This window comes from Phocoena phocoena, chromosome 4 (assembly GCF_963924675.1).
Source record: "Phocoena phocoena chromosome 4, mPhoPho1.1, whole genome shotgun sequence".
Taxonomy (NCBI): Eukaryota; Metazoa; Chordata; class Mammalia; order Artiodactyla; family Phocoenidae; genus Phocoena; species Phocoena phocoena.
Genome location: NC_089222.1, coordinates 77,452,136 through 77,479,304, shown reverse-complemented (window position 1 = coordinate 77,479,304; position 27,169 = coordinate 77,452,136). Strand labels below are relative to the sequence as shown.

General features: G+C 40.9%; 1 protein-coding gene across 1 annotated transcript in view; it reads left to right on the top strand.

Annotated features, from left to right (window-relative positions):
• The window catches only part of SEC22A (SEC22 homolog A, vesicle trafficking protein), a 72,977-nt gene extending 66,840 nt beyond the window's left edge, over positions 1–6,137 (top strand). Inside the window, exon 6 of the mRNA XM_065876739.1 lies at positions 5,032–6,137. Coding sequence (XP_065732811.1) covers positions 5,032–5,232 — 201 coding nt within the window. The 3' untranslated portion in view covers positions 5,233–6,137. The remainder of the gene's footprint in view (positions 1–5,031) is intronic.
• Positions 6,138–27,169: the final 21,032 nt, after the last annotated feature.

Sequence of the window (27,169 nt, the reverse complement as noted above, 5' to 3'; positions counted from 1 at the left end):
TCCTGCCACTCCCTTCTGGCTTGCAGAGTTTCTGCTGAAAGGTCAGCTCTTAACCTTATGGGGATTCCCTTGTATGTTATTTGTTGTTTATCCCTTGCTGCTTTTAATATTTTTCTTTGTATTTAATTTTTGGTAGTTTGATTAATATATGTCTTGGCATGTTTCTCCTTGGATTTATCCTGTATGGGACTCTCTGTGCTTCTTGGACTTGATGGACTATTTCCTTTCCCATGTTGGGGAAGTTTCCAACTATAATCTCTTCAAATATTTTCTCAGTCCTTTTGTTTTCCTCCTCTTCTCCTTGGACCCCTATAATTCAAATATTGGTGTGTTTAATGTTGTCCCAGAGGTCTCTGAAACCGTCCTCAATTCTTTTCATTCTTTTTTCTTTATTCTGCTCTGTGGTCGTTATTTCCACTATTTTATCTTCTAGGTCACTTATCCGTTCTTCTGCTTCAGTTATTCTGCTACTGAATCCTTCTAGAGAATTTTTAATTTCAGTTATTGTGCTGTTCATCCTTGTTTGTTTGCTCTTTAGTTCTTTCTTCTAGGTCCTTGTTAAATGTTTCTTGTATTTTCTCCATTCTATTTCCAAGATTTTGGATCATCTTTACTATCATTATTCTGAATCCTTTCTCACGTAGACTGCCTATTTCCTCTTCATTTGTTTGGTCTGGTGGGTTTTTGCGTTGCTCCTTCATCTGCTGTGTGTTTCTCTGTCTTCTCATTTTGCTTAACTTACTGTGTTTGGGGTCTCCTTTTCGCAGGCTGCAGGTACATAGTTCCCGTTGTTTTTGGTGTCTGCGCCCAGTGGGTAAGGTTGGTTCAGTGGGTTGTGTAGGCTTCCTGGTGGAGGTGACTGGTGCCTGTCTTCTGGTGAATGAGGCTTGATCTTGTCTTTCTGCTGGGCAGGACCATGTCCAGTGGTGTGTTTGGGGTGTCTGTGACCTTATTATGATTTTAGGCAGCCTCTCTGCTAATGGGGGTGGAATTGTGTTCCTGTCTTGCTAGTTGTTTGGCATAGGGTGTCCAGCCCTGTAGCTTGCTGGTCGCTGAGTGGAGCTGGGTCTTAGTGTTGAGATGGAGATCTCTGGGAGAGCTTTCGCCATTTGATATTACGTGGAGCCAGGAGGTCTTTGGTGGACCAGGGTCCTGAACTCGGCTCTCCCACCTCAAGAGACACAGGCCTGACACCTGGCCAAAGCACAAAGACCCTGTCAGCCACATGGTTCAGAAGAAAAGGGAGAAAAAAGAAAGAAAGAAAAAATTAAGTTATTAAAATTAAAAAATTATTGAAAATTTAAAAAATTAAAATAATGCAAAGAGAAAGAAGAGAGCAACCAAACCAAAATACAAATCCGCCAATGATAACAAAGCACTAAAAACTATATTAAAATTTAAAAAAATGACAGACAGAACCCTAGGACAAATGGTAAAAGCAAAGCTATACAGACAGAATCACACAAAGAAGCATATACATACACACAAAAAGAGAAAAAGGTAAAAAGTATATATATCTATATATAAAAAAAAGGAAGAGAGCAACCAAATCAATAAACAAATCTACCAATTATCATAAACTCTAGATACTAAACTAAGATAAACATAAGACCAGAAACAAATTAGATGCAAAAAGCAAACCCCAAGTCTATAGTTGCTCCCAAATTCCACTGCCTTGATTTTGTGATGACTCGTTGTCTATTCATGTATTCCACAGATGCAGGGTACATCAAGTTGATTGTGGAGCTTTAATCTGCTGCTCCTGAGGCTGCTGGGAGAGATTTCCCTTTCTCTTCTTTGTTCTCACAGCTCCCAGGGGCTCAGCTTTGGATTTGGCCCCGCCTCTGCATGTAGGTCGCTGGAGGGCATCTGTTCTTTGCTCAGACAGGACGGGGTTAAAGGAGCAGCTGATTTGGGGGCTCTGGCTCACTCAGGCCCGGGAGAGGGAGGGGTATGGAATGCAGGGCCAGCCTGCCGCAGCAGAGGCCAGCATGACATTGCAACAGCCTGAGGCGCACCATGTGTTCTCCCGGGGAAGTTGTCCCTGGATCCTGGGACCCTGGCAGTGGTGGGCTGCACAGGCTCCCAGGAGGGGTGGTGTGGATAGTGACCTGTGCTTGCACACAGGCTTCTTGGTGGCTGTAGCAGCAGCCTTAGTGTCTCATGCCCATCTCTGGGGTCCATGCTGATAGCCGCATCTCGCATCCGTCTCTGGAGCTCGTTTAGGCAGTGCTCTGACTCCCCTCTCCTCGCATACCCCAAAACAGTGGTCTCTTGACTCTTATGCAGTTCCAGACATTTTCCCGGACTCCCTCCTGGCTAGCTGTGGTGCACTAGCCCCCTTCAGGCTGTGTTCACGCAGCCAACCCCAGTCCTCTCCCTGGGCTCTGACTTCCGAAGCCCAAGCCTCAGCTCCCAGCCCCCACCTGTCCCGGTGGGTGAGCAGACAAGCCTCTCAGGCTGGTGAGTGCTGGTCAGCACCGATCCTCTGTACGGGAATCTCTCTGCTTTGCCCTCTGCACCCCTATTGCTGCACTCTTCTCCGTGGCTCTGAAGCTTCCCCCCCACCACCCCCCATCTCCGGGGGGTGAAGGGGCTTGCTAGTGTGTGGAAACTTTTCCTCCTTCACAGCTCCCTCCCGTATGTGCAGGTCCTGTCCCTGTTCTTTTGTCTCTGTTTTTTCTTTTTTCTTTTGCCCTACCCAGGTACGTGGGGAGTTTCTTGCCTTTTGGGAGGTCTGAGGTCTTCTGCCAGCATTCAGTAGGTGTTCTGCAGGAGTTGTTCCACATGTAGAAGTATTTTTGATGTATTTGTGGCGGGGGGGAGGGTGATCTCCCCATCTTACTCCTCCACCATCTTGAAGGTCTCTCTCCGATCCATTTATCATTATATCCCTCTCTGTCCCTGGTTATTTTTACTTTCTTTGAAATATTTTTATTTATTTATTTATTTTAAGTTTTTATTTTTTGGTGGCGCCATGCAGCACATGGGATCTTAGTTCCCTGACCAGGGATAGAACCCGTGCCCCCTGCAGTGGAAACCTGGAGTCTTAACCACTGGACCACCAGGGAAGTCCCGAAATATTTTTATATTTATCTAATAGTAAGATAGCCACTCCTGCTTGCCTTTGATTAATGTTTGCATGCTATATCTTTTTCCATCCTTTTACTTTTAACTTGCCTATGTCATTTGGATTGATTTTCTGGTAGACAACATGGAGTTCATTTATGTTTTTTAATATACCCTGCCAATCTCTATCTTTTAATTGCTATATTTAAGCCATTTATATTCAGTATAATTATTGATATGTTCCAGCTTAAGTCTGCCATCTTATTTTTTGTTTTCAGTTTTTCATTTTTCTGTTTTCTTTTTCTTGTCTTCCTGTGGATTACTTGAACATTCTTTTAGAACTCCATTTTGGCTTATCTATAATGTTTTTGAGTATGTCTCTTTGTATAGCTTGAAATATTGCTCTAGGTATTGCATTTCACCTTCTTATCTCAGTTTTCTGGTGTTATCCTTTTACCAGTTCAGGTGAAGCATAGGAACTGTACCTCCCTTTATGTCCCTTTGTCCTCGTCTATTTATAATATAATTGCTTAAATATTTCCTCTACATATATTTAGAACCACATCAGGCAGTGTTAACAATTTTTACTTCAACCATCAAACATTTTAGAAAGTTCTTAAAAAGGCAAGCCTATTACATTAACCTGTATTTTTGCTGAGTTCCTTTTCTATTCATTATTCCAAGGTTCCTTCTTCTGTTGTTTCCTTTCTATCTAGAGAGCTTCCTTTAGCCATTCTTTTAGAGTACATTTGTTGGTGATAAATTCTCTTAGTCTTCTCTCATGTCTTTATTTTCCCTTCATTCCTAAAGGATATTTTTGTTGAGTATAGGATTCTGGATTGACAGCTCTTTTCTTTCAGCACTTGAAAAATGTTGTTCCACTCTTACCTGAACTTTATGGTTTCTGATGAGAAATCCATTGCCTTGCTAATGCCAAGTGGAGGTGAATGTCCAGAGTCCCACTTGGTCTCCACTGACACCACAGGGTGGGAGTCAAAGTTCTGGCTTCCCACTTGCCTTCTCTGAAGCCCTGAAATGTTAGAACATCTCCTTAGAGCATTATAGGCTCCCCACATAGGCTTTGATGGGGTGGGTGTGGGTGGTCACAGTTTTTTTGTGGGTTGCTTTGCTTTGTTTTGTTTTTGGTGGCTGGAGTAGAATAGTTATTATGTAAAAGTTCTCTGTCTCGGAAAGGTACCCCTCTCATGGTCTTTTGGCTAGAGAGAACAAGATTTTACTGAGTGTTTTTTTGTTTGTTTTGTTGGTGTGCATCCATTGGTGTTTCTAGTTGCCAGCTTCTTCAGCTCCAAGTTTGGGATATATGAGGCAAAAAAAAAAAAAAAGGTAGTTTACCACTGTGTCATTCCCTGGGTCTCAAGGTCCTTAGCCTATCTGCCTTCTTCTCTTCATCATCCAGAGTCATCTTTTGCTCAATATATAATGTCCAGGGTTTTTAGTTGTACTTAGTGGGAAGAATAGAGGAAAGTGCATCAACTCCATGATCCCAGAAGCAGAAGTTCCTGCACAGTTGTTTTTAAAATAAGTTACAAACATCAAGATATTTCACCTCTGAAAACTTGAACACCTGTCTTTTGAGAACAAAGACATCGTTCTACATAGCCATGATACCTTTATCACACCCAAGAAATTTAACATTGATACAGTATTATCTAATAGAGGATTCATATTCAGATTATGTTGTCTCCAAAATGTTCTCTATAGCTCTTTTCCTCTGATTCCAGATTATGCAAACCTATTTCTTAAACCTATTTCCCTTTTAAATAGGGAGTATATTAAAGATACATTGAGTGTATTAAAGATATTACACTGTCTTATCCGTAGTTGAAAAATCCCCTTTTCCACTCTCATATTTTACCCTGTGACCTGTTACAGCTTTATAGTAGAAGCATCTATTTCTTTTCCTGTAACCCTAATCATCTTTCATTTTTACATTTTCAACAGTGTTATTTATTTGTCTACTACACCGGCTGGCGGAATGTCAAATCTTTTTTGACTTTTGGCTTAATCTGTCTATGCAACATGTATCTCTATGAACTGCGCAACCTCTGGCAGCTTTTCTTTCACGTGACTGTGGGAGCATTTGTTACACTCCAGATCTGGCTGAGGCAAGCCCAGGGCAAGGCTCCTGATTATGATGTCTGACACCATCCTTCAGACTTGTTGCCTTGGCTTCAGGGGAAAAAGGAGGGAGCATATCTTAACTACCACTGTGATGAAGAAACTGTTCGCCACCAATGAGAAGCTCTGCTGTCTTTCTCTCCAGCTGTCCTTTTTGTTTTAAGTCAGCATGGCATGCCAATGAGCATGCCATACCTGCCACGCAAACTCCTCTCAGCAGAATGCTGGCCATGAGATTATCAATCAGAAGAAGATGAGGAGACCTCTCTGCAGGGCCATGGCAGTGGAAGAACAGTCAGATGCCATTGGAAGACTTGGCCAGCAGCCCTGGATCTTGGCTGGAGAATTCAGTCAAAAATTATGTGTGGTACTTGCTCTGAGAACTAAGCAGGAGCTCTACAACCTGGGTTTGCCTTTGTGAGGCATTAGTGTAGACCAAATAAAAAGATGCTGCAGTGAATTGGAAAGTTTATGTGTAAAACAAATTACTTGCTAAATATTAGATTTTGCACATTTATGGTACCATGAGTTTGTGAAGTCCAGATTGGTGTGCAATGGGTTCTTTTTCCTTTTATATTTTTGCTTGAATCTTAACCCTGGAAATCACCCGATGTAGGAGAAGGCTCTGGTGAGCTCATCCCTGGAGCATCACAAGTATTGAAAACACAGTGACACATGTTTCTTTCCTAGGCCATGTTTATACTTTCTTTTGAAATCACTTTTTAAAAATATTTGTTAGGCTATAGCCATTGTTTGCCAAACTTCACTCAGTTGAGTATTACATATGCTATTATTTACTTAATATTTATCTTTTAAATTTTAAAATATTTAAAAAAGAAACTAACCTCTATTCCAAGTAGAAAACCAGCATCAGTTTGCCATAAAAAATGATAACTACAAAATAAATAAAAATAAAACAGATGTTATTAAATTCTAGCTGGATACTAATTCCTGGCAAGGCTCTGAATCCAAAAAGCCTGTTCTTTCTTTGTTGCAGTGAGAGAGATGTTACCCAGCACTAAAATGGAGCTCTGTCTGTGGAATTATCAGAAGTTTAAAAGAAAATTATAAAGGGAATGCCATTCTCACTGTGATTCAGCATTATTTAATTCTGTGTTGTGTATCACCTAAAATCATCTTGTATGCCACCAAGTGGCATGGGTCCTGCACTATGGAGACACGGAGCTGTTCTAAAAGAATCAGAAGGTGACTCTTCTCTCAGCACTTCTTATTATTCCTCTTATTATTTTATGGCTTTGAGGAGTTAAGCACCTACTATCTTAGAGAACTTACTTCCTTTTTGATAACTTTATAAAGATTGTTTAAGCAGCTTTGAATTAATAATAGAGGAAGCATAGTTTGTTTCCATTAGCAAAAATTTACAGCTCTTCTGGTTTCGAAGTCATCTTCATGAGTGATTTTCTTGAGAAAAGATTCCAATTAAGGAATTCATAAGGTACTGAAATTCGATATCCAGAAAAACAGTGGACCCATTACATATAATTCATGTTCTGGGTATATTAATTTTCCAGAAGAAATTGTCCAGAGAGGTAAAGTCACTGAACTGCACTGTTTCCAGAACCAGTATACATAGGTATGTCTACAATGAGAAATCTTGCTTAATTAGAACCTTTTTGCTACACTCTTCTTTCAGGAGAATGAGACAAAAGAAGACAGTAAGCTTAACGATTTCGGGGATTTATTTAATGCAAGAAACTCCAGTTCCCTCCAATTTTCTGCCTCTAACAAAACTGCACAGAAATTATGAATATTCTGAGAGATATCCCAAGGTACCACATGATCCTAAATCATCAAAATAAAATTGATTTATGTTTGGCGTTTTGTAGTTACTGAGCAAGGAAAGTAAAGTGGTTCAATTTAGAAAGTTTTTTTTCTAAACTAATGGTTAAAGCAAGAGGTGTTTTCTTGTAAATAGTTGATTAACCAGGAGATTGGAGTATTCTGGTTCATTGTGATTTTGCTGTATATTGATATTTTATAGCTCTTTTACCAGTTTGGTTCTCCTAATTACTGAATTATAATATTTGGTATTTGGGTACATTGAGCAAGGACACTTGAAAACTCACCAGCTATCTTTAAAGGCTTAATTTGTTTTTTGTTTTTGTTTTGCTTTTTCACCAGCTATTTTGGATAAGGGGATGTTTACATTTTAATGTAAAAAAATGAAAACAGGTATAAATAATGTTTTATGTATAGAAATGCTTTCTTTCATTATTTGGTGCCTGCATCTCTCAGTGTTCATACATACAACCTCCCTGCCTCTATCATGATGTTGCCAAAGAAACTTAATTTGGAAAGATAAATTTTTGCCATGAATGTAAAGAAGTTTATAAGCTCTTGAGAGAGAATCACTTAGGCTTCTAATGTGTATGATGATAATACGTTGTGTTTATATTGCAATTTTACTTCTAAGAGCAAGTCCGCATTTACCTACCTAATCATAATGGGTTTTGTAGTGTCAGGGAATAGTATTTGCTCTCCTATTAGGAAGGAGGACACTAAGGTAATCAGATGGTAATGACTTACCTAGGGTCAAGAGCAAAACACACACAGTTTCTAATCTCTTAGCCCAGGGTTTTTCCACTAGAGTGGAAAGTAATGAAGATAACTAAGATTATATTCAGGGAATATGTCCTTGATAAAATTGAGGTACTGGGGACTTCTTAAAATAATGAGATTTAGCCAGCTACTGTCAAATCTAGGTGTATATTTTCTTCCTTAAGGTAATTCTGAAATACTGCTTTTGATTGAGGTATGCTATGAGGGCAGAGATACTCCTTTTATATCCTAAAAGTAATTTGCAATAGTTGCTTGCTTTTTTTGGTCTGTATTCGAAGTGTATTTATACCTGGGCTCTTTCCCCAAAGAATTCGAAGCAGCATACCCAGAAAAAACATACCAAATAATGTTAACAAAATATGAACTTTAAGGGGGGAAAAGCAAGACCAATGAAACTGGAAGGAAGGGTGAACAAATTGCTGTTAGTATAAAATTTGATTCTTGAACTTCTTGGAAGTCAAGGCTAGAAGAAGGAAAACAAGTTTTGCCTTGATCTATATTCCATAAGTCAAAGCGTGTTTCTCAGAGGAGACATCTTCCTGATGAATTCAGGTAAAAATGTTTGCTCTTGGGGGTCCTGTGAAATGCTAAAATGAACAAAATCCTCAATTGTTTTACACACATTTCTGTGTTACGATTGTGCCTTGGATCCTCAACTTTGTACCAGCTTTCAAAGGCTTTCATTTCAAGGTTTTTTTTGTGTGGTTAATAGAGGATTTTGTTCCCATGAGAATTCTGCTCCTAAGCTAAAGACAAGTATCTGTGTTAAAGCTTGAAAATCCATTCAAGACAAATGCCTTGAGACATGGAAAACCTTTACCCAATTTTATAATTTTATAACTTATGTAAAATGAATCTGCTGTCCCTGGGTTAGCACATTTATTTGGTATTAAATATGGTCTTTTTCATAGTGGAATGCAGTCTGGAGAAACACATAGCTCCGTTTCTGTTGGGCTATGTCTGGAATCTCATTAGATTGCTGATTTGTCAAGGCTTCACAGCGACCAGCTTTGTCAGGTGAGTCTTTAACCCCCATATCACAAAAGGGCTTCCTCCTGGGGTTAGCTACCTACCAAAAAGGCAGTCGCTTGGCCTTTATTCCAGAAGGTTTACTGAGTAACCCAAGGACCCACTCCAGGCTGTTGGATTTCCAAGAGACACAGCAAAGTGTGTGTGTGTGTGTGTGTGTGTGTGTGTGTGTGTGTCTTCACTTTTTGTTATTTGAACAGACTTTCTGTTCACTTTAAAAGTTAGAGCTATAATAGTGTATGTGGTAAAAGAACAAATAAATTATTTCAAAATCAGCCACCACTCAGGCCAAATTGAACACTTAGCTTTACCACACATTATGGGTCACTCTTCAGGGCTGCATTCTTTGTCTGTGGTCAATTTGTATTTTTCTGCTTTATTATCTCTAAGGAAATGGAGTCTTTCTACCTAAAAATACTGTGGTAAAATCAAACCTGATTTTTGGTTTAAATTGGCTTTAGGAATAGCCAAGCCTAAAGTTAATGGAAGAAACCCCTCCAACTCCAAGGGTTATGAATGAATTGTGTATAGAAGCCATGTCAGCTGAGGATTTTACTCTTCTAGTCTTACTGATTAGTAGAGGTGTCTGCTCATCTTCATCAGTGTTCTAAGACTGCTGTTGAATGCTGGCAGCCTTCTGTTTGAGCATTGAGCTTTTCAAAGAGAAGTGGTATCTGTGGCTGCCACTCTTGTAACATCCCTTCCTTGGGTGGCCAATCTTTCTAGGTTTCTTTATTCAGCAGATGAAATCACAGTGTTGCAGCACTGCATGGTTGGAAGCCACATGGCTTGTATCCTCCTTGCTTGTTTACAGTGAGTGGCATTGACACGTGTGCACACGTTTTCTTCTGTATTGGTGGTGCTGGTGTGTAATGAATAGTCTAAGCACAGTGGAGTCCGTAGGAAACTCAAGGAGAGAACAGGCTTCATTCTCAGAGTTCTTGAAATCAGTACCGTAGCCTTATGAATTCTTCCTGATGTTTTCTTGGCAACAAACGGTATTTTCAGCCCAACCCCACCCACGGTTCACATTTGCCCTTTTCTCCTACATCCCACAGTACAGCAGCGCAGCATCGCCTGCAGAAGCACATTCAGGCTCCATCTAACAGTAGGAAAATAGGGCTCGTATGTTTTGTTTCCTGTCGGGTCCCAGCAGCCCCTTCCCAGCTCTGCCTCGGTCACCTGCCTCCTCTGGGCCAATGCTTTTCTTTAAGGCTGGGTTGTCAAGGGGACCTTGCCTGAAGGTGAACAAAGAAAATTTTGCCCTTGCACTTTGAATTCCTCCGTACCTAGGACTAATGTTGTAAGAAAGCTTGTTAGCACCTTTTGCGCTAGTGAGGACCTCCTACATAGTAGTTAATCCTTATGGCAGCCTACGGTGGCAGGGATGGGCACTATCTCATGTTCACTTGGGGAAACAGGCTCAGGTTCAAACCTGGGATTCAGGATTAAACGACTCGAAAATTGGTGCTCATTTTTCCATGCCAACAGAGCCTTTCAGAGAGAAAGTTCTTCGTGTGCTGACAACACTGGGCTCTTACTGTTACAGCAGCAGAGAACAGATGAAGCCATCAGGGAGGGGAAGATAGCACTGTGTATGCTAAGCATCCTCACAGGAAGCTTTATGAAGGCTCCTGCTTTATAGATGAAGCGCCTGAGCCCTACAGAAGTTAAGTGACCTGAACACAGTCACAATCTAACCTATGTGGTGGCACCAGGATTTCAAGCCAGATCAGTCTTACTCAGAACTCACACTCCTTAACCACCCTGTAAATATTAAGCTAGGAGATATGTTGAGATATATAAGGAATATATATATACACAACACACATTGCTCTTAAAAGAGATCAGGTCACTGCTAATTCCTGCAGTATAGATGTCCTAGACTGAATAAAATTGTTTCCTAAAACTCCTACATCTGTAACAGTCACATAGGACAGATGGCTGCCATAGGTATAGTGAACCTTAAGTGTGCCTTAGATTTTAGGGCAAGGAGGTATAAAGTTTAGTCTTTCTCATAAAACTAACACGAGTTAGTGATTCTTTTTTTTTTTTTTTTTTTTTGCGGTACGCAGGCCACTCACTGTTGTGGCCTCTCCCGTTGCGGAGCACAGGCTCCGGACGCACAGGCTCAGCGGCCATGGCTCACGGGCCCAGCCGCTCCGCAGCATGTGGGATCTTCCCGGACCAGGGCACGAACCCACGTCCCCTGCATGGGCAGGTGGACTCGCAATCACTGCGCCACCAGGGAAGCCCAAGTTAGTGATTCTTGATATAGAATGTTAAAGCTTCATTGGTAATTCATGTGTTACAAATATTTACTTTTTCTAGATGAAAGCCAGCATAGATTGGTTCTTTAATATGAAGTAATTTCATGGGAATTCTGCTTTAAGTAGTCCCTATATCTGAAAACATTAAACAAAAGATAGAAGGTAACTATTTGCTTTATCGAATAGTGATTATGAGTTTAGAGCCAGACCCCTGGCTCTCCCTGCCACTGGCATTGTGACCTCGACAAGTCATGTAACCTCTCTGCCTCAGTCTCCTCATCTTTGAAGTAGAGATAATAGTGCTTTGGGCAAAGTGTTGTGAGGATTGAATGAGTCAATAAATGTAAATCACCTAGAGCCTGGCGCAGCAAGTGCTAGGACAGCATTTGCTGCCTCGCTGTGGTCTCTCTGGTTGGTGTTACTATTACTTCCAAGATAATAGGAGTCTTTTAAATCACAAGTGCCCCCAAATATATCATTGCACATAGCTTTTTGGAAATTGTGAATTAAGAGAGGATCCTATTGAAATATTTAGTAGGCGGGTGCCCTGCCCTGGCAAGCTCTTGTGTGAAGATTTCTGGGCAGTGCACTGGGGATGCATTCAAAGACAGAGAAGGGAATTGAGGGATTGACATTTGCCAAATGCCTGCTGTACATCAGGTGTTTTACATACAGGCTTTATGTGAGCTTAACAAATTCCATTTGAGGTAAGTAAGCAGGATTAAGTTGTCACTTAATCCAGTGTCACTCAGCCTGGAAGAAGTAGACTGCTCTCCAGGACCCTGAAGTCTCCTAGGTACTGGAGCACTGCTGTCAAGTGGGGAAGGTACCTCTGGGAACCTCACCTTATACAGTGTGGCACCGGCACTATGGCCCCATCATCCTTTGCTTTGAACATCCAATTTCGGTCTATCGGGTATTCCTGGATGGCCGCCACCTAATATCCACTACTCTATAGGGCCCCCGTGGGTGTGTAGGTGCATGTGGTCTGTGTATGGATGAGAGAAAGGGGTGGGGAAGACAGCCAGCAGCCCTCAAGCGCAGTATGGAAATATACAGACGCTCAGGACGTGAGAGCTCAAGGCACTCTTAAAAAGCGCAAATGCAGTGTGGCTCTTGAGAGTAATCGGAAGAGAATGCACCCCTCGCCCCTCCAAAAAAAAAAAAAAAAATCCCATGTGAGCCAGGGAAATGCCACTTTAGCTAACAAAGTCAAAGCAGAGAAGCAAATTTTGCAAAATTGGAAAATAGTCTAAGTTAGAATAACCAGAGATGCTGACAAACTAGAGATTACAGGCGGGTCTAAATTGGAAATTGGCTGGGAGGAAAAAGTGAGGAGGCTCCCGATAGATTCTAGTGAAGTTTATTTTTTTGAATTTTATTTTTTTATACAGCAGGTTATTATCTATTTTATACATATTAATTATTTTATACATATTAGTGTATATATATCAATCTCAGTCTCCCAATTCATCCCACCACCACCACCACCCCCTGCTTTCCCCCCTTGGTGTCCATACGTTCTCTACATCTGTGCCAGTGAGACTTCTTTAAATTCACAGGCCTAATAGACCAGCAATATGAAAAGGGCGTTGGGGATGAATATGCACTCACCAAGGGAGAGGGTAGCTCAGCTCTGCTCACTAGAAACAGACGGTGAGGTTTGAGGCAGGCAAGCCAGTGGGGACAGGATGCCTACTTACCCCTCAGCCCCAAAGAATCCTTTTCCTTCTCTTTGTCTTCTCACCATCATCCTGCCTTTCTGGACCTCTGATTGCTCTGTGAACCTAGGTTGACCTCCATCACCTCTCCCCACTCCGTGGATCAGGGCTTTTGATAGAAAAGGGCATCCATCATGCATCACTGGTGCCGCTGCTGGGTTGGCAGGAGGAGGATAGAACAAAGGCTGCTTCCAACTTTGGTTTGAAGGTGATCTTCCCACAGAGCCCCCTTGGCAACATGTTTTCATCCCATTTTTGTCTCTGCTGTTGACTCTAGCATCTTAAAATCCTAATTGGACTGTGTTTTATGTTTTCACCATCCATGTAGTCTGGCACATGAAGATAGGATAAAGAGTTGCACAAATATTTAGAGTTAGGGAATGCCAGAGGAGGAAGAAACCTTGGAGGTCAACCACTTTAATGGCCTCACTTGGCTTTGTTCTTGTGTCTGTCTTGTGAAGCAGTGACTTTGCCGGTAGGAAGGAAAGATAGGCTAGAGGAAGAGAGCAAATATATTTTTCCTCCCAAGACAGAGAGGAAAAAACCCACCATAGGGCCTTTTTGAAAGTTTGGAAAGATAAGAAAAGCTATATGGTACCACACAGTAATGGGATCTCATTTCACCTACTGTCAACCTTGAAGAGTGGCGAGCCCTCTGTTCCTGCCAAGATCATCGGTACTTAGCCAGGTGGGCCCAATGAACAGAAGTGCCCCTGGGCTAATGCCACAGCTTTTGTCCCCAAGTGTCCAAGCCACTGCAGGAGCTGCACCAATTTCTCCCACTGCCTCCTAGGCCTAGGGGGAAGCACAGTGAGAAACTGTACGTGAAAGCTCTTTATTCACTGTGAAGTTCATCCAAATGAGGGGACATGGTATTCTCTGGTCGTCTGTCCCCTCACCCCCCAGCCCCACAGATAACACCAGCGCTTCCAACTCTCCTCCTGACACCTGTGTTCCATGCTGCTTGCCACAGCCAACATGGCCCAGCCGTGTCACTCCTCCCTTCTGGACATGATGATCTGTACAGTATTCTCTTCATTGTGGAGTTGTTTCGATCTAGAAAAATTCAAAAGCTGTGGATTTTCATAGTGTGCTTGTCCCTACCTGTGCAGTTCTCTTGTTCAGGTGGCAGTGAGTCTGCTCAGCACTACTTTTGGGTGTGTACATCTTGTGCCTAAGAATGCTTTCTTGCCCTATGACAACATGAACTCAACGTCTCTTGCAGGCTCTGGGAAGCTCATTTTCTATCGATTAGCAACTCATGGCCAGATTGCATATGGAAACACCCATGTTTTATCTTGTAAAGACTACAGTTCTGAGCATGATTTATCTATGTGCCACTCAGGTGAAATTTGCTTTAGGAAAAGTTCTGTAAATGTATTGAAAGTCTTAACGTAACATGGCTACCTGGTGAATATTTACCTTCAGCTTTCTCAGTACACCAAGGTTCACTGTGCCTTCCTGCTAACATTGCTACCTCCCTACCACCATCAAGTCATCCCCCTGTTGGGTGAAGTCAGATCATGGTTTTAGCAGTGTTTCCTTCTTTGCTGTCAGTGGGCATTAAAGTGGTGTTCAAAACTCACTCTACATAATAATGGTGCCCTTGCCAATTAACATTCTAGGTATGGATGTGCTTTTGAAAAAAACCTCTATGGGAGAAACGAACATGTTCTCTGAGATTAGCTCAATGGAGATGGGGATGGGAAGGTCTGAGATGTGTCCTTTGTTGTCGTGGTGTGCCCTGGGTGTGCACATGCCTGCGTGCATGGTTTCATGGGCCTGCCTGAGGCTTGGTCTCCACTACCCACAGCAGGGCGGGAGTGTTAACTGAACCAGGTTAATTTTGCTGGATGTGCAGCAAGACAAAATGCTGTGATGCTGAGGTTTGCAGCAAAGACAGGGTTTATTCGCAAAGCAAACAAGGAAACTACAGAACAAATCTCAAATCCGCCTCCCCCAAAGCAAGGGACTTGGGGTATTTATGGGATAAATAAAGAAGCAGGGCGGACTGTGGCATGGGGAGTGTGGGGAAAGATGATTGGAAAAAGGTGTGGTAATTGACGTTTTGTGCAGGCATAACTAGTCTATAGTCCTCTGCGTTTTCTGAAGATGGAGTTTTCAGCCCTCTGATGTCAAAAGGTCACTGAGAGGAGGCTTGCACATGCCCAGTTGAAGGATTGGTGGTCCTACCTAGTCTTAACCAGCTCAGCTTGAACTGGACACAGCTAACTCTTGGCTAAGCTGAACTAGACACAGCTGCAAACATCTTGTTTTTTAGGCTCTGTGCCCCTTGGAAGGCATGCAAGTCTTAAAACTACCTTGATTAGTGAAAGCAGGTGAAATGGATTTAACCCATGGTTTCAGTTCCCCCTAGCTTTTGATCATTCCTCAGTCATGGGGGAAGAGGGGCTGTTACTGAACAGAACTTAGGTCTGCTAGCCACAGCACAGCAAAGCCAATATACTGACACCTGGCTGTGGTGGATAGTACAGTGTTTATTGAAGGGTGCCCCGTAAGGAGAACAGGCATCTTGTGCTCAAATGACCCAAACTCCCTGGTGGCTTTCAGGGGAAGGTTTTGAAAGGCAACATTTGGGGTAAGGGTTGCAAGGGGCATGACCTTCTTCTGATTGGTTGGTGGTGAGGTAACAGGGTAGTGTTTCAGGAATTTTAATCATCAACCTTCTGGTTCCAACCAGTCTGGGTTCTACTGCTTGTGGTCAGCATGTAGTCACTATCCTCAACCTAGGTGGGGATCTTAGTTTCTACAGAACTCAGAGATATGCATCAGATCGTTATATATATATGTCCCTTGAGGAGGAACTAGGACTGTTTTGTTTAAGCTATCATTACTTGCTTGACTGCTTTTCTTTGGTTTCTGCATTCTCTCACTTCCCTAATTAGTAACTGCTTGAGTCTGCTCTTTGGAACTCAGGGAAGGCCTAGGAGACTAAAACCTTTTTTCTACAAACAGGAAACAGGGAACACAAAGGGTCTTTTGTACCTGGAATGGCCCTGCAAGGTCCTGCTCAGTTTCAGCCCCCCCTTTTCTTTGGTACTCCTCAATCCTGAAGGGAACAGGGGAGGGATAAGAAAGGGAATACAGTTTGGGATAGAGAGGTTAATCATAATCTTGGCAAAGGAACTTGGTTTTAGGGGAGCCCTGTTTCAGGGCAGTGACCATTCTGGCTACATCCTGCTGATAAGGGATGTAGACTAGACCTCATGAGGGCTTAAGGAATGAGTCTGTTTAGCACTCATTTGAAAATATTCTCTTGTTCCCTGCTTCAAGTTAACATTTTGACCCTGTTAACTGAGGAAAAGCACACCACCTAAAAGTTGTGAGTTAAGTTTAATTTGGGGACCTTACTGAGAACTATAGCCTAGAAGACAGTCTCTCAGGTATCTCTGATGAGCTGCTCTGAAGAGGTAAGGGAGGAGCCAGTATATATAGGATTTTTTGCTGGAAAAAAAAGTGTAGTTAACCATCAAAACATTACTCCTATTCACAAAAAAACCCAGACATCTCAAGTTAATGATTTTAGTCTTTTTCTGTGTATGGGAAGATGCAAGAGTCTGGGCTCATTGAAATTATTCCTTTGATATGCATCTTAATTATATAGGGCCAGTATTCAAAATACAGAATGCTTCCTGTATTGCTCCCTAATGGATTCCCCTCAGGGTGCACCAGCAGGGGGAGCAGTGGCTGTTGGCTTGATCCTTGTAGAACTGGAATGGCAGGCAACATTCCCTTTCCACAGGGCCCCCTCTTGGTCATAAATTTGACCAAGGTTTGGAAGGCATTTCATGACTTATTTATCCCATGGTGCCAAGAATTTTCATTCCTAGGACAGATGAGGATTTGGTTGATAGTCCATGCAATGTGTTATTTTTGTTTTGCTTTTTCAACTTTTTTTAAATTTATTTTTAAATTTTTTATGTAAAGGTTACATTTCTATTTACAGTTATTACAAAATATTAGCTATATTCCCTGGGTTATACATCCTTGTAGCCTATCTTACAATAGTTTATACCTTCCACTGCCCCACCCCTACAGTGCCCCTCCTCCCCCCCCAACTGGTAACCACTAGTTTGTTCTCTATATCTGTGAGTCTGCTCCTTTTTTGTGATATTCACTAGTTTGTTGTATTGTTTAGGTTCCACATATAAGTGAAACCATACAGTATTTATCTTTCTCTGTCTGACTTATTTCACTTAGCATAATGTCCTCCAGGTCCATCCACATTGCTGCAAATGGCAAAATTTTGTTCTTTTTTATGGCTGAGTAGTATTCCATTGTGTAGATATACCACATCTTCTTTATCCATTCATCCGTTGATGGACACTTAGGTTGCTTCCATATCTTGGCTATTGTAAATAATGCTGCTGTAAACATTGTATCTTTTCAAATTAGTGTTTTTGGTTTTTTTGGATACATACCCAGGAGTGGAATTTTGGGGTCATATGGTAGTTCTGTTTTTGTTATTTGAGGAACCTCACTCCTGTTTTCCACAGCGGCTGCACCAATTTAGATTCCCACCAACAGTATACCAGGGTTCCCTTTTCTCCACATCCTTGCCAACATTTGTTATTTGTGTTCTTTTTGAGGATAGCTGTTCTGACAGGTGTGAGGTGATATCTCATTGTGGTTTTGACTTGCACTTCCCTGATGATTAGCAATGTTGAGCATCTTTTCATGTGCCTGTTGACCATCTGCATTTCCTCTTTGGAAAAATGTCTAATCAGTTCTTCTGCTCATTTTTTTTTTTTTTTTTTTTTGGCAGTACGTGGGCCTCTCACTGTTGTGGCCTCTCCCATTGCAGAGCACAGGCTCTGGATGCGCAGGCTCAGCAGCCATAGCTCACAGGCCCAGCCGCTCCGTGGCATGTGGGATCTTCCCGGACCAGGGCACGAACCCGTGTCCCCTGCATCAGCAGGCAGACGCTCAACCACTGCACCACCAGGGAAGCCCTCTGCTCATTTTTTAATCAGGTTTTTCTTTTTTTGATATTGCATTGTATGAGCTGTTTATATGTGTTAGAAATTAGTCCCTTATCGGATTATCATTTGCAAATATTTTTTTCCATTCAGTAGGTTATCTTCTCATTTTCTCAAAGGTTTCCTTTGCTGTGCAAAAGGTTTTTAAGTTTAATTAGCTCCTCTTTGTTATTTTGCTTTTATTTCCTTTACTTTAGGAGACAGATCCAAAAAACAACATTACTGCAATTTGTAAAGAGTGTTCTGCCTATGTTCTCCTCTAGGAGTTTTATAGTGTCCGGCCTTACATTTAGGTCTTTAACACATTTTGATTTTATTTTTGTATATGATGTTAGAGAATGTTCTAATTTCATTGTTTTACATGTAGCTGTCCAGTTTTCCCAGCACCACTTATTGAAGAGGCTGTCTTTTCTCCTTGTATACTCTTGTCTCCTTTCTCATTGATTAATTGACCATAAGTGCATGATTTACTTTTAGGCTTTCTGTTCTGTTCCATTGATCCATGTGTCTGTTTTTGTGCCAGTACCAAACTTTTTGATTACTGTAGCTTTGTAGTGTAGTCTAAAGTCAGGGAGCCTGATTCCTCCAGCTCAATTCTTCTTTCTCAAGATTGTTTTGGCTATTCAGGGTCTTTTGTGTTTCCATACAAATTTTTAAAATTTTTGTTCTAGTACTGTGAAAAATGCCATTGGTATTTTGATAGGGATTGCATTGAACCTGTAGATTGCCTTGGGTAGTCTAGTGTGGTCATTTTAACAATACTGATTCTTCCAATCCAAGAACACAGTGTATCTTTCTGTTTGTGTCATCTTCCATTTCTTTCATCAATCTCTTACAGTTTTTGGAGCACAGGTCTTTTGCTTCCTTAGGTAGGTTTATTCCTAGGTATTTTATTCTTTTTGATGTGATGGTAAATGGGATTGTTTCCTTAATTTATCCTTCTGATAGTTCATTGTTAGTGTATAGAAATGCAACAGATTTCTGTGTATTAATTTTGTATCCTGCAACTTTACCACATTCATTGATGAGCTCTAGTAGTTTTCTGGTGTTATCTTTAGGATTTTATATGTTTAGTATCGTGTCATCTGCAAACAATGACAGTTTTACTTCTTTTCCAACTTAGATTCCTTTTATTTCTTTTTCTTCTGTAATTGCCATGGCTAGAACTTCCAAAACTATGTTGAATAAAAGTGGTGAGAGTGGACATCCTTGTCTTGTTCCTGATCATAGAGGAAACGCTTTCAGCTTTTCACTGTTGAATATGATGTTAGCTGTGGATTTGTCATATATGGTCTTTATTATGTTGAGGTATGTTCCCTCTATGCCTGCTTTCTGGAGAGTTTTTATCAGAAAAGGACGTTGAATTTTAGTGAAAGTTTTTTCTGCATCTATTGAGATGATCATATGGTTTTGATTTTTCAGTTTGTTAATATGGTGTATCACATTGATGGATTTGCGGATACTGCGTCTTTGGGATAAACCCCACTTGATCATGGTGTATGATCCTTTTAATGTATTGTTAGATTCAGTTTGCTAGTATTTTGTTGAGGATTTTTGCAACTATGTTCATCAGTGATATTGGCCTGTAATTTTCTTGATTTTTGATATCTTTGTCAGGGTGATGGTGGCCATATAGAATGAGTTGGGAAGTGTTCCCAATTCTTTGGAATAGTTTGAGAAGGATAGGTTTTAACTCTTCTCTAAATGTTTTGTATCATACACCTGTGAAGCAATCTGGTCATGAACTTTTGTGTATTGGGAGTTTTTAAATTACTGATTAAATTTCATTACTGGTAATTAGTCTCTTCATATTTTCTGTTTCTTCCTAGTTCAGTTTTAGAAGATTGTACCTTTCTGTGAATTTTTCTATTTCTTCTAAGTTGTCCATTTTATTGGCATGTAGTTGTTCATAGTAGTCTGTTATGATCTTTTCTATTTCTGTAGTGTTGGTTGTAACTTTTTCATTTCTGATTTTATTGATTTGAGCCCTCTCCCTTTATCAATTTTGTTTATCTTTTCAAAGAACCAGCTTTTAGTTTAATTGATCTTTTCTATTGTATTTTTAGTCTCTATTTTATTTATTTCTGCTCTGATCTTTATGATCTTTTTCCTTCTACTAACTTTGGGTTGTGTTTGTTCTTCTTTCTCTAGTTGCTTTTAGGTGTAAAGTTAGGTTGTTGACTGGAGATTTTTCTTGTTTCCTGAGGTAAGATTGTATCACTATAAGCTTCCCTCTTAAAACTGTTTTTGCTGCCTCCCATAGGTTTTGGATCATCATGTTTTCATTTTCATTTATCTCTAGGTACTTTTTAATTTCCTCTTTGATTTCTTCAGTGATTCATTAGTTGTTTAGTAGCATATTTGTTTAGGCTCCATGTGTTTGTGTTTTCTTACAATTTTTTTCTTGTAGTTGATTTCTAGTCTCATAGCATTGTGTTTGAAAAAGATGCTTGATATGATTTCAGTTTTCTTAAATTTACTGAGTCTTGTTTTGTGGCCTAGCATGTGATCTATCCTGGAGAACGTTCCATGTGCCCTTGAAAAGAATGTGTATTCTGTTGCTTTCAGATGGACTGCTCTATAAATATCAATTAAGTCCATTTGGTCTAATGTGTTATTTATGGCCTGTGTTTCTTTATTGATTTTCTGTCTGGATGATCTGTCCATTGATGTAAGTGGGATGTTAAGAGTCCCCCACTATTATTGTGTTACTGTCAATTTCTCCTTTTATGTCTGTTAATATTTGCCTTATATATTGTGGTGTTCCTATGTTGGGTGCATATATATTTATAGCTTCTTGGATTTGTTACAGCTTCTTCTTGGATTGATCACTTGATCATCTTGTAGTGTGCTTTGATTCTTATAACAGTCTTTATTTTAGAGTCTATTTTGTCTGATATAAGTATTCCTACTCTAGCTTTGATTTCCATTTGCATGGAAAACATTTTGCTATCCCCTCACTTTCAGTCTGTATGTGTCTCTAGGTCTGAAGTGAGTCTCTTGTAGGCAGCATATATACAGGTCTTGTTTTTGTATCCATTCAGCCACTCTTTGTCTTTTGAGTTGGAGCATTTAGTCCGTTTACATCTAAGGTAATTATCATTATGTATGTTACTATTGCCATTTTAATCGTTTTGGATTTGTTTTTCTAGGTCTTTTCTCCCCCTTTTTCTTTTCTCTTATGATTTGATGACTATCTTTAGTGTTATGTTTGGATTGCTTTTTCTTTGTTGTGTGTATATATATTATAGATTTTTGGTAGGAAGTATCTGTATAGCTGTCTATATATATGTGTGTGTGTGTGTGTGTGTGTGTGTGTATGTGATTGTTTTAAGTTGCTGATCTCTTAATTTCAAATGCATTTAAAAATCCCTTTGATATATTTTACATCTAATTGTGTTGTGTATCCCTTCTTATTGAGGAGATAGATGATTTTTACTATTTTTGTCTTTTAACCTCCCTATTAGCTTTGTATATTGATGATTTCCTAACTTTATGTTTGCCTTTACTGGTGAGCTTTTTCATTTCATAATTTTCTTCTTTCTAGTTGTGGCATTTTCTTTTTCACCTAGAGAAGTTCCTTTAACATTTGTTGTAAAGCTGGTTTGGTGGTGAACTCTTAGCTTTTGCTTGTCTGTAAAGATTTTGATCTCTCCTTCAAATCTGAACAAGAGCTTTGCTGGGTAGAATATTCTTGGATGTAGGTTTTTCCCTTTCATCATGTTAAATAATCATGCCACTCCCTTCTGGCCTGCTGAGTTTCTGCTAAAAAAAATCAGCTGATAGCATTATGGGCATTTCCTGTATGTTATTTGTTGCTTTTCCCTTGCTGCTTTTAATATTCTCTTAATCTTTAATTTTTGTCATTTAAATTACATGTTGTGGTGTGTTCCTCTTTGGGTTCATCCTGTATGGGACTCTCTGCTTCATGAGCTTGGGTGACTGTTTCCTTTCCCAGGTTAGGGATGTTTTCAGCTATTATGTCTTCAAATATTTTCTTAGGTCTTTTCTCTCATATCCTTTTGGAACAGCTATAATGCAAATATTAGTGCGCTTGATGTCCCAGAGATCTCTTAAACTGTCCACATTTCTTTTCATTCTTTTTTCTGTTTGATGACAGCGATTTCCAGTACTGTTTTCCAGCTCACTGATCTGTTCCTTTGTATCATTTATCTATTATTGATTCCTTCTAGTGTATTTTTCATTTCAGTTATTGTATTCATCTCTGGCTGGTTGCTCTTTATATTTTCTAACTCTTTATTGATAATTTCTAACTTACTGCTCTGTGCATTCATTATTTCCCAAGTTCTTTGATCATCTTTATGATCATTACTCTGAACTCCTTCTTGGGTAGATTGTCTGTCTCCCCTTCACTTTGTTTTTCTGGGGTTTTAGCTTGTTCTTTTGTCTGGAACATGTTCCTCTGCCACCTCATTTTGCCTAAGTTGCTATTTGTATTTTTATGTATGTGTAGGTTAGTTATGTGCCTCAACCTTGGAGAAGTGGCATTCTGTAGGAGACGTCCTATGAGCCCCAGCAGTGCACACCCCTCTCGTCACCCAAGGTATATGCTCTAGGGGTTCCCCGTAAGAGGGCTGTGTGGGTCCTTCTGTTTTGGCAGGTGACTAGGTGGGCATTCTGGTAGGCTTGGTTGGCCCTTAGCCTGGTTGGTTGCCAGTCCCTTCTTTGGGTGGATGCTGCTGCTTAGCAGGACCTGGTCACAAGGCAGCTGGCTGCAGAACCCTAGGGGGCCCTGGGGCTAGTGCTGGCTCAGTGGTGGGCAGAGTCAGGGTCTGGAAGACTCGGGCTGTTTTCCACCCACTGGCAGGTGAAGCCAGATCCTGGGGTTAGTGCTGGACTGCTGGCAGGTAGAGCTGGTTCTTGGAATCTGGCTGCAGGGCCCAGGGATCCCAGAGCTCATTTCAGATTGTTGGGGTGGTGGATACTGTTAGGGCAATTTCTAACACAGTTGAGTGTGGGGTCTGGGGTGTCCTGAAGCTTGCATTGGTCTGCTAGTGGACAGGGCCCAGATGGTCACAGAGTAGGGTCTGGCCTGCTGTGGGTAGCTGGGTCTACAGGCTGCTGGATTGTAATTTTCCTGTGTCTGGTGTCTGACCCCTGGTGGGTGAGGCTCATTTAGAGGCTAGTGAAGGCTTCCTCGAGAGTAGGGCTGGTGCCTGCCCAATAGTGGGTGGAGCTGGGTCTTGGCCCTCTGGTGGGCAGGGCTGTGTCTATGGATGTGTCTAGAGGTGGCTATGGGCTCAGGAAGCCTTTAGGCAGCCTTACTGCTGATGGGTGGGACTGTGTCCCTGCCCAATTGGTTGTTTGGCCTGAGGCATCACAACACTGGTGCTTACAAGTTGTTGGGTGGGGTTGTTTTCTCCACATTCTTGCTAGCATTTGTTGTTTGTGTTCTTTTTGAGGAGAGCCATTCTGACAGGTGTGAGGTGATATCTCACTGTGTTTTTGATTTGCATTTTCCTGGTGGTTAGTGATGTTGAGCATCTTTTCATATGCCTGTGGGCCATCTGTATATCTTTTTTGGAACAATGTCTATTCAGGTCTTCTGCCTATTTTTTAATTGGGTTTTTTGATCTTGAGTTGTATAAACTATTCATATCTTTTAGATATTAACCCCTTATTGGACATATCATTTGCAGGTATTTTTCTTGCATTCAGTAGGATCTTCTTTTCATTAATGGTTTCCTTTGCTGTGCAAAAGCTTTAATTAGGTCCCATTAATTTTTGCTCTTGTGTCTTTTGCCTTATAAGACAAATTGTAGCAAAATTTTTTCCGGATCTATGTTAGAGTGTTCTACCTATGTTCTCTTTTAGAAGTTCTATGGTTTCAGGTCTTACATTTAGGTATTAATCTATTTTGAGTTTTTGTAGATGGTTTGAGAAAATGCTTTCATTTCTCTTACATGTAGCTGTCCAGTTTTCCCAGTACCACTTGTTGAAGAGGCAAGCAACTGTATGCTTGCTTCTTTTGTTGTAGATTAATTGACCATAAGTACGTGGGTTTATTTCTGGGCTGTCTATTCTGTTCCATTTATCTGTGTGTCTGTTTTTGTGCTAGTACCATACTGTTTTGATTGCTGTAGCTTTGTTGTATAGTCTGAAGTCAGGAAGTGTGATTTGAGTTCTTTAAAAATTGTTTTGGATGGATTGGTTCAAGATGGTGGAGTAGAAGGACATGCTCTTACTCCCTCTTGTGAGAGCACCAGAATCACAATGAACTGCTGAACAATCATCGACAGGAAGACACTACCTCACTAAAAAAGATACCCCACATCCAAAGACAAAGGAGAAGCCACAATGAGATGGTAGGAGGGGTGCAATCACAAAACTACTGGGTGGTGACTCACAAAATGTAGAACACTTTTATACCACAGAAGTCCACCCACTGGAGTGAAGGTTCTGAGCCCCACGTCAGGCTGCCCAACCTGGGGATCTGGCAACAGGAGGAGGAAATCCTAGAGAGTCAGACTTTGAAGGCAATCAGGATTTCATTGCAGGACATCAACAGGACTGGGGGAAACAGAGACTCCACTCGTGGAGGGCACACACACAGTAATGTGCGCATCAGGACCCAGGGGAAGGAGCAGTGACCCCATAAGAGACTGAACCAGACCTACCTGCTAGTGTTGGATGGTCTCCTGCAGAGCGGGGGGTGGCTATGTCTCATCGTGAGGACAAGGACACTGGCAGCAGGAGTTCTGGGAAGTACCCCTTGGCATGAGCCCTCCCAGAGTCTGCCATTAGCCCCAACAAAGAGCCCATGTAGGCTCCAGTGTTGGGTCACCTCAGACGAAACAACCAGCATGGAGGGAACCCAGCCCCACCCATCAGCAGACAAGCAGATTACAGTTTTACTGAGCTCTGCCCACCAGAGCAACAGCCAGCTCTACCCACCACCAGTCCCTCCCATCAGGAGACTTGCACAGGCCTCTTAGATAGCCCATCCACCAGAGGGCAGACAGCAGAAGCAAGAAGAACTACAATCCTGCAGCCTATGGAACAAAAACCACATTCACAGAAAGATAGACAAGATAAAAAGGGAGAGGGCTATGTACCAGATGAAGGAAGAAGATAAAACCCCAGAAAAACAACTAAATGAAGTGGAGAGAGGTAACCTTCCAGAAAAAGAATTCAGAATAATGATAGTGAAGATGATCCAGGACCTCAGAAAAAGAATGGAAGCAAAGATCAAGAAGATGCAAGAAATGTTTAACAAAGACCTAGAAGACTTAAAGAACAGAGATGAACAATACAATAACTTAAATGAAAAATACACTAGAAGGATTCAACAGCAGATTAACTGAAGTACGGATAAGTGACCTGGAAAACAGAATGGTGGAATTCACTGCTGCAGGTCAGAATAAAGAAAAAAGAATGAAAAGAAATGAAGACAGCCTAACAGACCTCTGGGACAACATTAAACACAACAACATTTGCATTATAGGGGTCCCAGAAGGAGAAGAGAGAAAGGACCTGAGAAAATATTTGAAGAGATTATACTCAGAAACTTCCCTAACATGGGAAAGGAAATAGCCACCCATGTCCAGGAAGCACAGAGAGTCCCATACAGAATAAACCCAAGGAGAAAAATGCCAAGAAACATAGTAATCAAATTGGCAAAACTTAAAGACAAAGAAAAATCATTGAAAGCAGCAAGGGAAAAACGAAAAACATACAAGGAAACTCCCGTAAGGTTAACAGCTGATTTCTCAGCAGAAACTCTACAAGCCAGAAGGGAGTGACATGACATATTTAAAGTGAGGAAAGGGAAGAAGCTACAACTAAGATTACTCTACCCAGCAAGGATCTCATTCAGATTCGATGGAGAAATCAAAAGTTTTAAAAGCTAAGAGAATTCAGCACCACCAAAACAGCTCTACAACAAATGCTAAAGGAACTTCTCTAAGTGGGAAACACAAGAGAAGAAAAGGACCTACAAAAACCCAAAACAATTAAGAGAATGGTCATAGGAACATATATATTGATAATTACCTTAAGTGTGAATGGATTAAAGGCTCCAACCAAAAGACACAGGCTCACTGAATGGATACAAAACAAGACCCATATACTGTCTACAAGAGACCCATTTCAGACCTAGGGATACATACAGAATGAAAGTGACAGGATGGAAAAAGATATTCCATGCAAATGGAACTCACAAGAAAGCTGGAGTAACAATACTCATATCAGATAAAACAGGCTTTAAAATAAAGAATGTTACAAGAGACAAGGAAGGACACTACATAATGATCAAGGGATCAATCCAAGAAGATATAACAATTAATATATATGTACCTAACATAGGAGCACCTCAATACATAAGGCAACTGCTAACAGCTATAAAAGAGGAAATCGACAGTAACACAATAATAGTGGGGGACTTTAACACCTCACTTACACAATGGACAGATCATCCAAACAGAAAATTAATAAGGAAACACAAACTTTAAAGGACACAGTAGACCAGATGATTTAATTGATATTTATAAGACATTCCATCCCCAAACAGCAGATTATACTTTCTTCTCAAGTGCACATGGAACATTCTCCAGGATAGATCACATCTTGGGTCACAAATCAAGCCTCAATAAATTTAAGAAAATTGAAATCATATCAAGCATCTTTTCTGACCACAACACTATGAGATTAGAAATCAGTTACAAGGGAAAAAACGTAAAAAACACAAACACATGGAGGTTAACAATACGTTACTACATAACCAAGAGATCAGTGAAGAAATCAGAGGACATAAAATACCTAGAGACAAATAACAATGAAAACACGACGATACAAAACCTATGGGATGCACCAAAAGCAGTTCTAAGAGGGAAGTTTATAGCAATACAATCCTACCTCAAGAAACAACAAATATCTCAAACAGTCTAACCTTAGACCTAAAGGAACTAGAGAAAGAAGAACAAACAAAACCCAAAGTTAGTAGAAGGAAAGAAATCATAAGTGGAGGGGAAGATGGCAGAAGAGTAAGATGCGGAGATCACCTTCCTCCCCACAGATACACCAGAAATACATCTACACGTGGAGCAACTCCTACAGAACACCTACTGAATGCTGGCAGAATACCTCAGACCTCCCAAAAGGCAAGAAACTCCCCATGTACCTGGGTAGGGCAAAAGAAAAAAAGAAAAAACAGAGACAAAAGAATAGGGATGGGACCTGCACCAGTGGGAGGGAGCTGTGAAGGAGGAAAGGTTTCCACACACTAGGAAGCCCCTTTGCAGGCAGAGACTGTGGGTGGCGGAGGGGGGAGCTTTGGAGCCGCAGTGGAGAGCACAGCAACAGGGGTGCGGAGGGCAAAGTGGGGAGATTCCTGCACAGAGGA